The following is a 13,688-nucleotide window of genomic DNA, read 5'->3' on the forward strand; positions in this document are numbered from 1 at the left end:
TCCCCCTCTCTTTCTCTGTCCTTTTTGTCTCTCCCCTCTATCTTCCCCCACTCTTTCTCTTTCTCCCTCTCTCGTTCTGTCTATCCATCTCTCTCTCTCTGTATATCTCCTCTCTCTCTATCCCTCTCTCTTTGTATCTCTCTCTCTCCCCCTCTCTTTCTCTGTCCTTTTTGTCTCTCCCCTCTATCTTCCCCCACTCTTTCTCTTTCTCCCTCTCTCGTTCTGTCTATCCATCTCTCTCTCTCTCTGTATATCTCCTCTCTCTCTATCCCTCTCTCCCCTCTCTCTTTGTATCTCTCTCTCTCCCCCTCTCTTTCTCTGTCCTTTTTGTCTCTCCCCTCTATCTTCCCCCACTCTTTCTCTTTCTCCCTCTCTCGTTCTGTCTATCCATCTCTCTCTCTCTGTATATCTCCTCTCTCTCTATCCCTCTCTCTTTGTATCTCTCTCTCTCCCCCTCTCTTTCTCTGTCCTTTTTGTCTCTCCCCTCTATCTTCCCCCACTCTTTCTCTTTCTCCCTCTCTCGTTCTGTCTATCCCTCTCTCTCTCTCTTCTGTTTTGCCTGAAGCGGACTTGTCAAACACCTGACAGCCTTGCTAAGCCAGCCTGTTGAACTGGATCCGTTTTGGTTCCTCCTTGATCTGGGGATTAACACACACTTGCTCCTCCTCCCCTGGGCCTGAGCTCAAGTCTCAGTAGCTGCAAGTCAGAGTCAGTGACGACCTGAAACTCACTAATAGAGGCGACAAGTCTCTGAAACTAATTCGGCTGGGAATCAGAGGGTCCGAGGAGGGGAAAACACAACCTCCAGGGGAGCGGAGCCGAATCGAGAACAACCTCAAGCAAATATGAGCGAGTGCACTCGCCAGAGAACTGGATGGAGAATTCAGTAAACGGCAGAGCTGCTGTACTGTAAATCTACAGCTGGTCACAAGGTAAGCCCCTCTGCTTTGTGTTTCACTTTGCTTTAATTAGGTTTAAAGGGGAGGCCCAGCACCATTATCTGCCCTCCTACAGAAAATTAACAGCTCACAATTGTGAAGGTCAGTGTAACAATTATTTACAGAAAGAACATACAGCAGGGAAAAGCTGAGTCGTCCCATCAACTTCTCTCTCTCTATCTCTCTCTCTATCTTTCTGTCGCCCTCTCAGTCTCTCAGACTCTCTCTCTGTCTCTCTCTCCACTCAATCTTTCTCTTTCTTGCTGTCTCTCTCTCTATCTATCTCTCTGTCTCTCTCTCTCTCTGTCTCCCTCTCCCTCTCACTCTCAGATTCTCTCTCTGTCTCTGTCTCTCTCTCTCTATCTCTCTGTCTCCCTCTCAGTCTCTCAGACTCTCTCTCTCTCTCTGACTCTTTCTCTGTCTCTCTCTCTGTCTCTCCCACTCAGTCTTTCTCTCTTTCTTTCTCTCTCTCGCTTTTAGTCTCTCTCTGTGTGTCTCTCTCTGACTCATTCTCTGTCTCTCTCTCCCTCTCAGTCTCTGTCTCTTTCTCCCTGTTTCTGTCTCCATCTCTCACTCACATTCTGTCCATCTCTCTCTCTGTCCCCCACTCTCTGTGTCTTTCCCTCTCTCCCACTCACGTTCCATTTATTCATCTTTCACTCTCTCTGTCTCTCACACGCTCTCACTATCTCTCACTCCATCACTCTCTCGCATTCTCTCACTCACACTCTCACTCTCACTCTCTCACTCTGTCTCACTCACACTCTGTCTCACTCACACTCTGTCTCACTCTCTCACTCTCTCACTCACATTCTCTCACTCTTACTATCTCACACTCTCACAATCTCACCTTCACTCTCTCACTTTCTCACTCAATCTCTCACTCTCTCACACACACTCTCACACACTCTCACACACTCTCACTCTCTCACTCACACTCTGTCTCACTCTATCACTCTCTCAAACTCTCACTCTCTCACTCACATTCTCTCACTCTTACTATCTCACACTCTCTCTCACAATCTCACCTTCACTCTCCATCTCTCACTCTCTCACTATCACACTCTCACAGTCTCACTCAATCTCTCACACTCACTCTCACTCTCTCACTCTCTCACTCTCACACTCTCACTCTCACACTCTCACTCACACTCTGTCTCACTCACACTCTGTCTCACTCACACTCTGTCTCACTCTATCACTCTCTCAAACTCTCACTCTGTCTCACTCACATTCTCTCACTCTCACTCTCTCACTCTCTCACTCTCACACTCTCACTCACACTGTCTCACTCACACTCTGTCTCACTCTATCACTCTCTCAAACTCTCACTCTGTCTCACTCACATTCTCTCACTCACATTCTCTCACTCTTACTATCTCACACTCTCTCTCACAATCTCACCCTCACTCTCTCACTCTCTCACTCAATCTCTCACACTCTCTCACACTCTCACTCTCTCTCTCTCTCACTCTATCACTCTATCACACTCTCACACTCTCTCTCACAATCTCACCTTCACTCTCCATCTCTCACTCTCTCACTATCACACTCTCACAGTCTCACTCAATCTCTCACTCTCACTCTCTCACATTCTCACTCTCTCACTCTGTCTCACTCTCACTCTGTCTCACTCTCACTCTGTCTCACTCTCACTCTGTCTCACTCTCACTCTGTCTCACTCTCTCACTCTGTCTCACTCTCACTCTGTCTCACTCTCACTCGGTCTCACTCTATCACTCTCTCACTCTCTCACTCACATTCTCTCACTCTTACTATCTCACACTCTCTCTCACAATCTCACCTTCACTCTCCATCTCTCACTCACCCTCTCACAGTCTCACTCAATCTCTCACACTCACTCTCACACTCTCACACTCTCTCACTCTGTCTCACTCACACTCTATCTCAATCTCTCACTCTCTCACACTCTCACTCTCTCACTCTCACTCACACTCTGTCTCACTCACACTCTGTCTCACTATCACTCTCTCAAACTCTCACTCTCTCACTCACATTCTCTCACTCACATTCTCTCACTCTTACTATCTCACACTCTCTCTCACAATCTCACCCTCACTCTCTCACTCAATCTCTCACACTCTCTCACACTCTCACTCTCTCACTCTCACTCTCTCTCACTCTATCACTCTCTCAAACTCTCACACTCTCTCTCACAATCTCACCTTCACTCTCCATCTCTCACTCTCTCACTATCACACTCTCACAGTCTCACTCAATCTCTCACTCTCACTCTCTCACATTCTCACTCTCTCACTCTCTCACTCTGTCTCACTCTCATTCTGTCTCACTCTCTCACTCTGTCTCACTCTCTCACTCTGTCTCACTCTCACTCGGTCTCACTCTATCACTCTCTCACTCTCTCACTCACATTCTCTCACTCTTACTATCTCACACTGTCTCTCACAATCTCACCTTCACTCTCCATCTCTCACTCTCACCCTCTCACAGTCTCACTCAATCTCTCACACTCACTCTCACACTCTCACACTCTCTCACTCTGTCTCACTCACACTCTATCTCACTCTCTCACTCTCACACTCTCACTCTCACTCACACTCTGTCTCACTCACACTCTGCTCACTCTATCACTCTCTCAAACTCTCACTCTCTCACTCACATTCTCTCACTCACATTCTCTCACTCTTACTATCTCACACTCTCTCTCACAATCTCACCCTCACTCTCTCACTCTCTCACAGTCTCACTCAATCTCTCACACTCACTCTCACACTCTCACACCCTCTCACTCTCATTCACACTTTCTCACTCTCATTGCCTCAAACTGTCACTCTCACTCACACTCTCACTATCACACCCTCTCAACCTCTCACTCTCTCATCCTCTCCCACTCTCATAGAGTCATACAGTACTGAAACAGGCCCTTCGGCCCATCGTGTCTGTGCCGGCCATCAAGCACCTAACTATTCTAATCCCATTTTCCAGCACTTGGCCCGTAGCCTCTCACACTTACTCTCTCACACACTCTCTCACACTCACTCTCATTCTCACTATCTCTTACTCTCTCACTCTTACAATCTCACTCTCACTCACTCTTTTTCACTCTCACTCTCTCACTCTCTCTCTTTCACTATCTCACTCTCGCTCTCAACTCTCACAATCTCATTCTCACTCTTTCTCATTCTCTCTCACAATCTCACTCACTCTCATGCTCTCTCACTCTCTCTCACTCTCTCTCACTCTCTCTCTCTCTCTCAAACACTCTCTCAAACAATCTCTCACTGTCACTCTCTTTCTCACTCTCTCGCTCTCAGAATCTCAGTCTCTCTCACACTCACAATCTCACTCACTCTCACTCTCTCAAACACTCTCACACTCTCTCTCACTCTCACACTCACTCTCTCTCTCTCTCTCACTCTCTCTCACTCTAACACTCTGACACTCACTCTCTTTCTCACTCTCGCTTTCAGAATCTCAGTCTCTCTCACATTCTCACAAACTCACTCACTCTCACACTCTCTCTCTCACTCTCACAATCTCACCCCCACTCTCACAATCTCACTCCCACTCTCTCACTCTCTCGCTCTCACTCTCTCGCTCTCACTCTCTCGCTCTCACTCTCTCGCTCTCACTCTCTCACTCTCACACTCTTTTTCACTCTCTCGCTCTCAGAATCTCAGTCCCTCTCATACTCTCACAATCTCACTCACTCTCACTCACACTCTCACTCTCACTCACTCTCACTCACACACTCTCACTCACACTCACTCACACTCTCACTCACTCTCACTCACTCTCACTCACACTCACTCACACTCACTCTCACTCACTCTCACTCACTCACACTCACTCACTCTCACTCACTCTCACTCTCTCTCACTTTCTCACTCTCTCACTTTCTCACTCTCTCACTTTCTCACTCTCTCACAATCTCACTCCCACTCTCTCACTCTAACACTCTCTCACTCTAACACTCTCTCACTCTAACACTCTCTCACTCTAACACTCTCACACTCTAGCACTCTCACACTCTAGCACTCTCACACTCTCACACTTACTCTTACTCTCACAATCTCACTCACTCTCACTCTCTCTCTCACTCTAACTCTCACAATCTCACTCTCACTCACTCTCTCACACTCACACTCTCTTACTTTCACACTCAGTCTCTCTCACAATCTCTCTCTCGCTCTCACAATCTCACTCTCACTCTCACAATCTCACTCTCACAATCTCTTTCTCACTCTCTCGCTCTCAGAATCTCAGTCTCTCTCATTTTTTCTCTCTCTCTCTCTGTTTCCTTCTCTCGCTCTGTCTCCTTGTCCCTGCGCCGGTGACCTCCTTCAGATCAGGAGGGTATAAGTGTTTGACTGGGACTGGGTATCAGTGCTCTCGGGCTCACGACTGGCCATACCCTCAGCGTAGCTGCAAATGACCAATATCCAGATAACTGCAGCGTAACAGGGTGGCAAGCCCAGGGTACAATGGGCCAGACAGGACCCACCTCTGGGAACATGACGTTTTATCACATGTATTGTGTCCAAATCTTCTCATTAGCATAATTATTCAGGTGTGTACGTGCTGGCCTGGGGGTTTCCCCACACTCAGAATCTTCCTTTTGAAAGTTGACAACACTTTGTCTTTAGGTTTTCAGCCACGGTTCAGTGCGTTTAGCTCCAACCTCCGACTCAGATGTCCTGTGTTCAAACCAAAAAACCTCAGGCCGACACTCCCGCTGATAGTACTGAGGGAGTGCTGCACTGTCGGAGGGTCAGTACTGAGGGAGTGCAGCACTGTCGGAGGGTCAGTACTGAGGGAGTGCTGCACTCCCTCAGTACTGACCCTCCGACAGTGCAGCACTCCCTCAGTACTGACCCTCTGACAGTGGAGCACTCCCTCAGTACTGACCCTCTGACAGTGCAGCACTCCCTCAGTACTGACCCTCCGACAGTGCGGCGCTCCCTCAGTACTGACCCTCCGACAGTGCTGCACTCCCTCAGTACTGACCCTCCGACAGTGCAGCACTCCCTCAGTACTGACCCTCTGACAGTGGAGCACTCCCTCAGTACTGACCCTCTGACAGTGCAGCACTCCCTCAGTACTGACCCTCCGACAGTGCGGCGCTCCCTCAGTACTGACCCTCCGACAGTGCGGCGCTCCCTCAGTACTGACCCTCCGACAGTGCGGCACTCCCTCAGTACTGACCCTCCGACAGTGCGGCACTCCCTCAGTACTGACCCTCCGACAGTGCGGCACTCCCTCAGTACTGACCCTCCGACAGTGCAGCACTCCCTCAGTACTGACCCTCCGACAGTGCAGCACTCCCTCAGTACTGACCCTCCGACAGTGCGGCACTCCCTCAGTACTGACCCTCCGACAGTGCAGCACTCCCTCAGTACTGACCCTCCGACAGTGCAGCACTCCCTCAGTACTGACCCTCTGACAGTGCAGCACTCCCTCAGTACTGACCCTCCTCAGTGCTGCACTCCCTCAGTACTGACCCTCCGACAGTGCAGCACTCCCTCAGTACTGACCCTCTGACAGTGGAGCACTCCCTCAGTACTGACCCTCTGACAGTGCAGCACTCCCTCAGTACTGACCCTCCGACAGTGCGGCGCTCCCTCAGTACTGACCCTCCGACAGTGCGGCGCTCCCTCAGTACTGACCCTCCGACAGTGCGGCACTCCCTCAGTACTGACCCTCCGACAGTGCAGCACTCCCTCAGTACTGACCCTCCGACAGTGCGGCACTCCCTCAGTACTGACCCTCCGACAGTGCAGCACTCCCTCAGTACTGACCCTCCGACAGTGCAGCACTCCCTCAGTACTGACCCTCCGACAGTGCAGCACTCCCTCAGTACTGACCCTCCGACAGTGCAGCACTCCCTCAGTACTGACCCTCCGACAGTGCAGCACTCCTTCAGTACTGACCTTCCGACAGTGCAGCACTCCCTCAGTACTGACCCTCCGACAGTGCAGCACTCCCTCAGTACTGACCCTCCGACAGTGCGGCACTCCCTCAGTTCTGACCCTCCGACAGTGCGGCACTCCCTCAGTACTGACCCTCCGACAGTGCAGCACTCTCTCAGTTCTGACTCTCTGACAGTGCAGCACTCCCTCAGTACTGACCCTCCGACAGTGCAGCACTCCCTCAGTACTGACCCTCCGACAGTGCAGCACTCCCTCAGTACTGACCCTCCGACAGTGCAGCACTCCCTCAGTACTGACCCTCTGACAGTGGAGCACTCCCTCAGTACTGACCCTCTGACAGTGCAGCACTCCCTCAGTACTGACCCTCCGACAGTGCGGCGCTCCCTCAGTACTGACCCTCCGACAGTGCGGCGCTCCCTCAGTACTGACCCTCCGACAGTGCGGCACTCCCTCAGTACTGACCCTCCGACAGTGCAGCACTCCCTCAGTACTGACCCTCCGACAGTGCGGCACTCCCTCAATACTGACCCTCCGACAGTGCAGCACTCCCTCAGTACTGACCCTCCGACAGTGCAGCACTCCCTCAGTACTGACCCTCCGACAGTGCAGCACTCCCTCAGTACTGACCCTCCGACAGTGCAGCACTCCCTCAGTACTGACCCTCCAACAGTGCAGCACTCCTTCAGTACTGACCTTCCGACAGTGCAGCACTCCCTCAGTTCTGACCCTCCGACAGTGCGGCACTCCCTCAGTACTGACCCTCGGACAGTGCAGCACTCTCTCAGTTCTGACTCTCTGACAGTGCAGCACTCCCTCAGTACTGACCCTCCGACAGTGCGGCACTCCCTCAGTACTGACCCTCCGACAGTGCAGCACTCCCTCAGTACTGACCCTCCGACAGTGCAGTACTCCCTCAGTACTGACCCTCCGACAGTGCAGCACTCCCTCAGTACTGACCCTCCGACAGTGCAGCACTCCCTCAGTACTGACCCTCCGACAGTGCAGCACTCCCTCAGTACTGACCCTCCGACAGTGCAGCACTCCTTCAGTACTGACCCTCCGACAGCGCAGCACTCCCTCAGTACTGACCCTCCGACAGTGCAGCACTCCCTCAGTACTGACCCTCCGACAGTGCAGCACTCCCTCAGTTCTGACTCTCTGACAGTGCAGCACTCCCTCAGTACTGACCCTCCGACAGTGCAGCACTCCCTCAGTACTGACCCTCCGACAGTGCAGCACTCCCTTAGTACTGACCCTCCGACAGTGCAGCACTCCCTCAGTACTGACCCTCTGACAGTGCAGCACTCCCTCAGTACTGACCCTCCGACAGTGCGGCACTCCCTCAGTTCTGACTCTCTGACAGTGCAGCACTCTCTCAGTTCTGACTCTCTGACAGTGCAGCACTCCCTCAGTACTGACCCTCTGACAGTGCAGCACTCCCTCAGTACTGACCCTCTGACAGTGCAACACTCCCTCAGTACTGACCCTCTGACAGTGCAACACTCCCTCAGTTCTGACTCTCTGACAGTGCAGCACTCCCTCAGTTCTGACTCTCTGACAGTGCAGCACTCCCTCAGTACTGACCCTCTGACAGTGCAGCACTCCCTCAGTTCTGACCCTCCGACAGTGCAGCACTCTCTCAGTTCTGACTCTCTGACAGTGCAACACTCCCTCAGTACTGACCCTCCGACAGTGCGGCACTCCCTCAGTACTGACCCTCTGACAGTGCAGCACTCCCTCAGTTCTGACTCTCTGACAGTGCAGCACTCCCTCAGTACTGACCCTCTGACAGTGCAGCACTCCCTCAGTTCTGACTCTCTGACAGTGCAGCACTCTCTCAGTTCTGACTCTCTGACAGTGCAGCTCTCCCTCAGTACTGACCCTCTGACAGTGCAGGACCGAGGTCCATTCAAATTATCCAGAGGGGGAGGGAAGCCGGTTTGAAATTAAATTCCCCTCCCTCGAAAAATGGCTCGTCCCATCCTAGATTTCTTAAAGGGGCAGGCCAGCTCTGCTGGCTCGGGTCAATCCCTTAAACAGCGCAGCTATCATCCGCTGTACCGTCGCTGACCCAGCACCTTCTGGCATAGAAAGATCCCAGAGTGGAAACCACAAGACGCAGCTGCCTTGGGCGTGCCGACAGACTCAACAAAAAAGCTCCATGCACAGGAGGCGCGAGAACGGAAAATGGCTCCGAAAACGCCAGCTAACCCGCGGGGGCCCATCCTGTCGCGCCAAGAGGGGATGGGAGAGATCCGGATAGGCCGAATGGCCTTCTTTATAATCATCATTTGTCGTCAAAGCGAGTTTGTCACTGTTCCTTTCAGACAGGTTGGTGAATTCTGCACTTAAGTTCCTGATAAGCAGGTTTATTGAGTCAGAGAGAGACAGGGTTTGTGTTTTGAGTAAACGGGAGGTACTTCTCAATGACCAATGGTTCAGTTGAAGACTGTGGGTCACCTCTAGTTCACCGCTGTGTAGAGTATATGTGGGATTCTACACCGGGGGATGTGCCTACGACTTTGCTGGAACACAAGCTGCAGGATGTTGCCTCTCTCTCTTTCTCTGGGCTGCCTGTTTTTAAGGTTAAGCCATGTTACTTCTCGCCACCTCGACGCTCGGGTCTCTTCCCCTTGGTGACCCCACAATGGCCCAGGACGTGTCTACTTCACACATGCTTTGTTTCGGAAGAAGACATTCAATTCTTCAATGTTTTGGGATGGCTGCAATTGACATCTCTTAGTTTTGAAGGCGTGTCCTTTGTCAGACAATTTGAACACACAAAAGGCCAATCCCTTTTCTCCCTTCGGCGGCCATTTTGGACCATTGTTTACTTTTTTTCAAATAACGGTTCGTTTTTAAAAAACGAAGTGAGTTTTTCATAACTGCTCAGAGTTAGTCCATAGTTTGTATAATCTCACTTCTGGTGCGAGTGACACTGTGGAGAATTGTTCTCACGGACCCACCCCCCTCTCTCCCTTCACCAGATCTTGGTCAGAAATCAGCCACTGCCTCCCCCGCCCCGCTCAGTGTTCCTCCCCTGAGGTTTCTCAGTGCTGAGGCCTCAGCTTCCTCACTTCCCCCGTCGAATAGTATTCAGTCCCATCTGGCTTGTCAAAGTACCGTGTTCCTTTATCTGCTTCCCATTTTCAGCATTTAAAACAAGCCTGCATTTCTCTAGCGCCTTTCACCACCTCAGAATGTCCCAAACTGCTTCACAGACAATGGTGTACATTTGAAGTGTGGTCACTGTTGTAATGTAGGAAACGCAGCAGCCAATTTATGCACAGCAAGATTCCACAATATCATCCGTTTTTTTTTAGTGATGTTGTTTGAGGGACAGATATTATCCTCAGGACACCGGGGAGAACTCCACACCCCGCCCGCCACCCCCGCACCCCCCCCGCCCCCTCCCACCCCGCTCCTCTTCCAAATAGTGTCAAATTTGGTGTCATTTTTAAGCTCATTCAAAGTGCCTTGGGACGTCAGTCAAAGAGGTCGGTTTTTGAGGAGCGTCTTAAAGGAGGAGAGAGAGAGAGGCGGAGAGGTTTAGGGAGGGAATTCCAGAGCTTAGGGCCCCAGGCAGCTGAAGGCACTGCCACCAATGGTGGAGCGATGGGAATCGGGGGATGGGCAAGAGGCTGGAATTGGAGCAGAGGACAGAGATCTCAGAGGGTTGTAGGGGCTGGAGGAGGTTACAGAGATAGGGAGGGTTGTTGGGGCTGGAGGAAGTTGCAGAGATAGGGAGGGATGTAGGGGCTGGAGGAGGTTAGAGATAGGGAGGGTTGTAGGGGTTGGAGGTGGTGACAGAGATAGGGAGGGTTGTAGGGGCTGGAGGAGGTTAGAGATAGGGAGGGTTGTAGAGGCTGGAGGAGGTTACAGAGATAGGGAGGGTTGTAGGGGCTGGAGGAGGTTACAGAGATAGGGAGGGTTGTAGGGGCTGGAGGAGGTTAGAGATAGGGAGGGTTGTAGAGGCTGGAGGAGGTTACAGAGATAGGGAGGGTTGTAGGGGCTGGAGGAGGTTACAGAGATAGGGAGGGTTGTAGGGGCTGGAGGAGGTTACAGAGATAGGGAGGGTTGTAGGGGCTGGAGGAGGATACAGAGATAGGGAGGGTTGTAGGGGCTGGAGGAGGTTACAGAGATAGGGAGGGTTGGAGGGGCTGGAGGAGGTTACAGAGATAGGGAGTGTTGTAGGGGCTGGAGGAGGTTACAGAGATAGGGAAGGGGTGAGGAGGCCATGGAGGGATTTGAAAACAAGGACGTGAAGTTTAAACTCGAGGTGTTGCCTGACTGGGAGTCAGTGTAGGTCAGTGAGTAAGGGAGGTGACAGGTGAACGGGACTGGGTGCGAGTTAGCCCGTGTCCTCATGAGTGTGGCAGCATTCTTTATGTTCCTGACTCCCGTCTCCTGGTCGCATGTCCTGGAAATTGAAACATGTCACCATCGCCAGAGGGGGCAGCGTCAGAACCAGGATCCAGGAAACTGAGGGATTACATTTGCAAAGCAAATTGTCAGTGGGCTGAGAACAGATCTGGCTCCGAGGGCAAGTGAGGATTGGCTCAAACCGGCCGGGCAGGTTTGGTTGCATAAATAAGAAACTCTTACCGCACCCACCCTGCCGATACTCCAGAAACAGAATCCTTTATTCGAGAGGAGTACAGACAGAATTTCGTGGCAGTGATCGTGGTTGGTTTTAATCTTTTCCTGCAGCAGTGTTCAGCTGTGTTGAAAGGGTGAATATAAAAATAGAGATTAATACCAAGAGAGTGCTGGAGGGTCAGGACTGAGGGAGTGCTGCACTGTCGGAGGGTCAGTACTGAGGGAGTGCCGCACTGTCGGAGGGTCAGTAATGAGGGAGTGCCGCACTGTCGGATGGTCAGTACTGAGGGAGTGCCGCACTGTCGGATGGTCAGTACTGAGGGCGTGCCGCACTGTCGGAGGGTCAGTACTGAGGGAGTGCCGCACTGTCGGAGGGTCAGTACTGAGGGAGTGCCGCACTGTCGGAGGATCAGTACTGAGGGAGTGCCGCACTGTCGGAGGGTCAGTACTGAGGGAGTGCCGCACTGTCGGAGGGTCAGTACTGAGGGAGTGCCGCACTGTCGGAGGGTCAGTACTGAGGGAGTGCCGCACTGTCGGAGGGTCAGTACTGAGGGAGTGCCGCACTGTCGGAGGGTCAGTACTGAGGGAGTGCCGCACTGTCGGAGGGTCAGTACTGAGGGAGTGCTGCACTGTCGGAGGTGCCGTCTTTCAGATGAGACATTAAACCGAGGCCCCCGCCTGCCCTCTCAGGTGGGTATAAAAGATCCCACGGCCACTATTTGGAAGAAGAGCGGGGGGGGGGGGGGGGAGTTCTCCCCGGTGTCCTGGGGACAATATTTATCCCTCAACCAACATCAATAAAAAACACAGATGATCCGGGTCATTATCACATTGCTGATTGTGGGATCTTGCTGTGCACAAATAGGCTGTTGTGTTTCCTGCATTACAACCTCAAAAAAAAAAAGCTTGATTTGCTGAGACTTGCTTCGGGACCCCCCGGGCTGGTGCTATAGAAATGCAGTTGTGGTGGCAGCTTCCTGGGATCGGGCTTTGTAACGGCCACCCCTTGTGTTGTGTCGGCAGGTTTCCCCCAATGGAGTGAAGTCTGTAACCCAGCTGGCGAAGGAGAGGTCAGAGGTCAGGGTTGACGACCTCCAGCCGCCAGCATGATTGACCTGGCCGTGGCATTGGCGGCCGACTCCGATCCTGAGGAGGAGGGGCTCTCGGGAGGGACGGGACCCCGACGGCCTCCCTCCTCCGACAGGAGATCCGTCGCACGTGTTTCAGGGCGGAGGGCGGACAATGAGATCTGGGAGGCGGTGCAGGGCGTCTCCGACAGCACCCAGAACGGAGGCGGCGTCTGCCACCCAGACGGGATCCAAGACCCAGTCCATCAGGTAACGGTAATCCGTCTGTCTATCTGTCTGGAGAGCGTTCCAGGATTGTGACCCAGCGACAGTGCAGGAACGGTGATATAGTTCCAAGTCAGGATGGTGTGTGACTTGGAGGGGAACTTGCAGGTGGTGGTGTTCCCATGTATTTGCTGCCCTTGTCCTTCTAGTTGGTAGAGGTCGCGGGTTTGGAAGATGCTGTCTCAGGAGCCTTGGTGCGTTGCTGCAGTGCATCTTGTAGATGGTACACACTGCTGCCACTGTACGTCGGTGGTGGAGGGAGTGAATGTTTGTGGATGGGGTGTCAATCAAGCGGGCTGCTTTGTCCTGGATGGTGTTGAGCTTCTTCAGTGTTGTTGGAGCTGCACCCATCCAGGCAAGTGGAGAGTATTCCATCACACTCCTGACTTGTGCCTTGTGGATGGTGGACAGGCTTTGGGGGAGTCAGGAGGTGAGTTACTCACCGCAGGATTCCCAGCCTCTGACCTGCTCTTGTAGCCACGGTATTTATATGGTTACTCCAGTTCAGTTTCTGGTCAATGGTAACCCCCAGGATGTTGATGGAGGGGGATTCAGCGATGGTAATGCAGTTGAAGTGTGGGCACAGATTAAATGTTGTAAACGGGTGAACTTCGGGTTGAATTTGCACTCTGACCGTTCAGACGTGGCCTGACCTGCCCGTCTCGTCTATTGAAGGACCCGCCCGTCTCGGGGCCAGTCGCCAGCCGGACAGCGGGCGAGCGTTTCCAGACAGCGACACGGATCACGGCGGTGAGTCAGCGTCTGACGGACCTGGAACAGCAGAAGGAGGAGCTGGAGCAGGAGGTAACAGCCGCGGGGGGCGGGGGGAGTGCAGGGCGGCGGAGTGGGGGGTGAGATTTGAGCCCACTCTGTCCCTGTGCCGGCAG

The 13,688-nt window shown here is 52.7% G+C and overlaps 1 protein-coding gene across 4 annotated transcripts in view; it reads left to right on the plus strand.

Moving 5' to 3' along the window:
• Positions 1-487: 487 nt before the first annotated feature.
• The window catches only part of LOC137352746 (pleckstrin homology-like domain family B member 3), a 61,369-nt gene continuing 48,168 nt past the window's right edge, over positions 488-13,688 (plus strand). The window contains exons 1-3 of one of the 4 annotated variants that reach the window (XM_068018507.1): positions 488-932; positions 12,473-12,786; positions 13,477-13,605. In XM_068018507.1, coding sequence (XP_067874608.1) covers positions 12,556-12,786; positions 13,477-13,605 — 360 coding nt within the window. In that variant the 5' untranslated portion in view covers positions 488-932; positions 12,473-12,555. The remainder of the gene's footprint in view (positions 933-12,472; positions 12,787-13,476; positions 13,606-13,688) is intronic. The other 3 variants (XM_068018508.1, XM_068018506.1, XM_068018509.1) reach the window with 3 other exon arrangements.

Source organism: Heterodontus francisci, chromosome 39 (assembly GCF_036365525.1).
Source record: "Heterodontus francisci isolate sHetFra1 chromosome 39, sHetFra1.hap1, whole genome shotgun sequence".
NCBI classification, from domain to species: Eukaryota; Metazoa; Chordata; class Chondrichthyes; order Heterodontiformes; family Heterodontidae; genus Heterodontus; species Heterodontus francisci.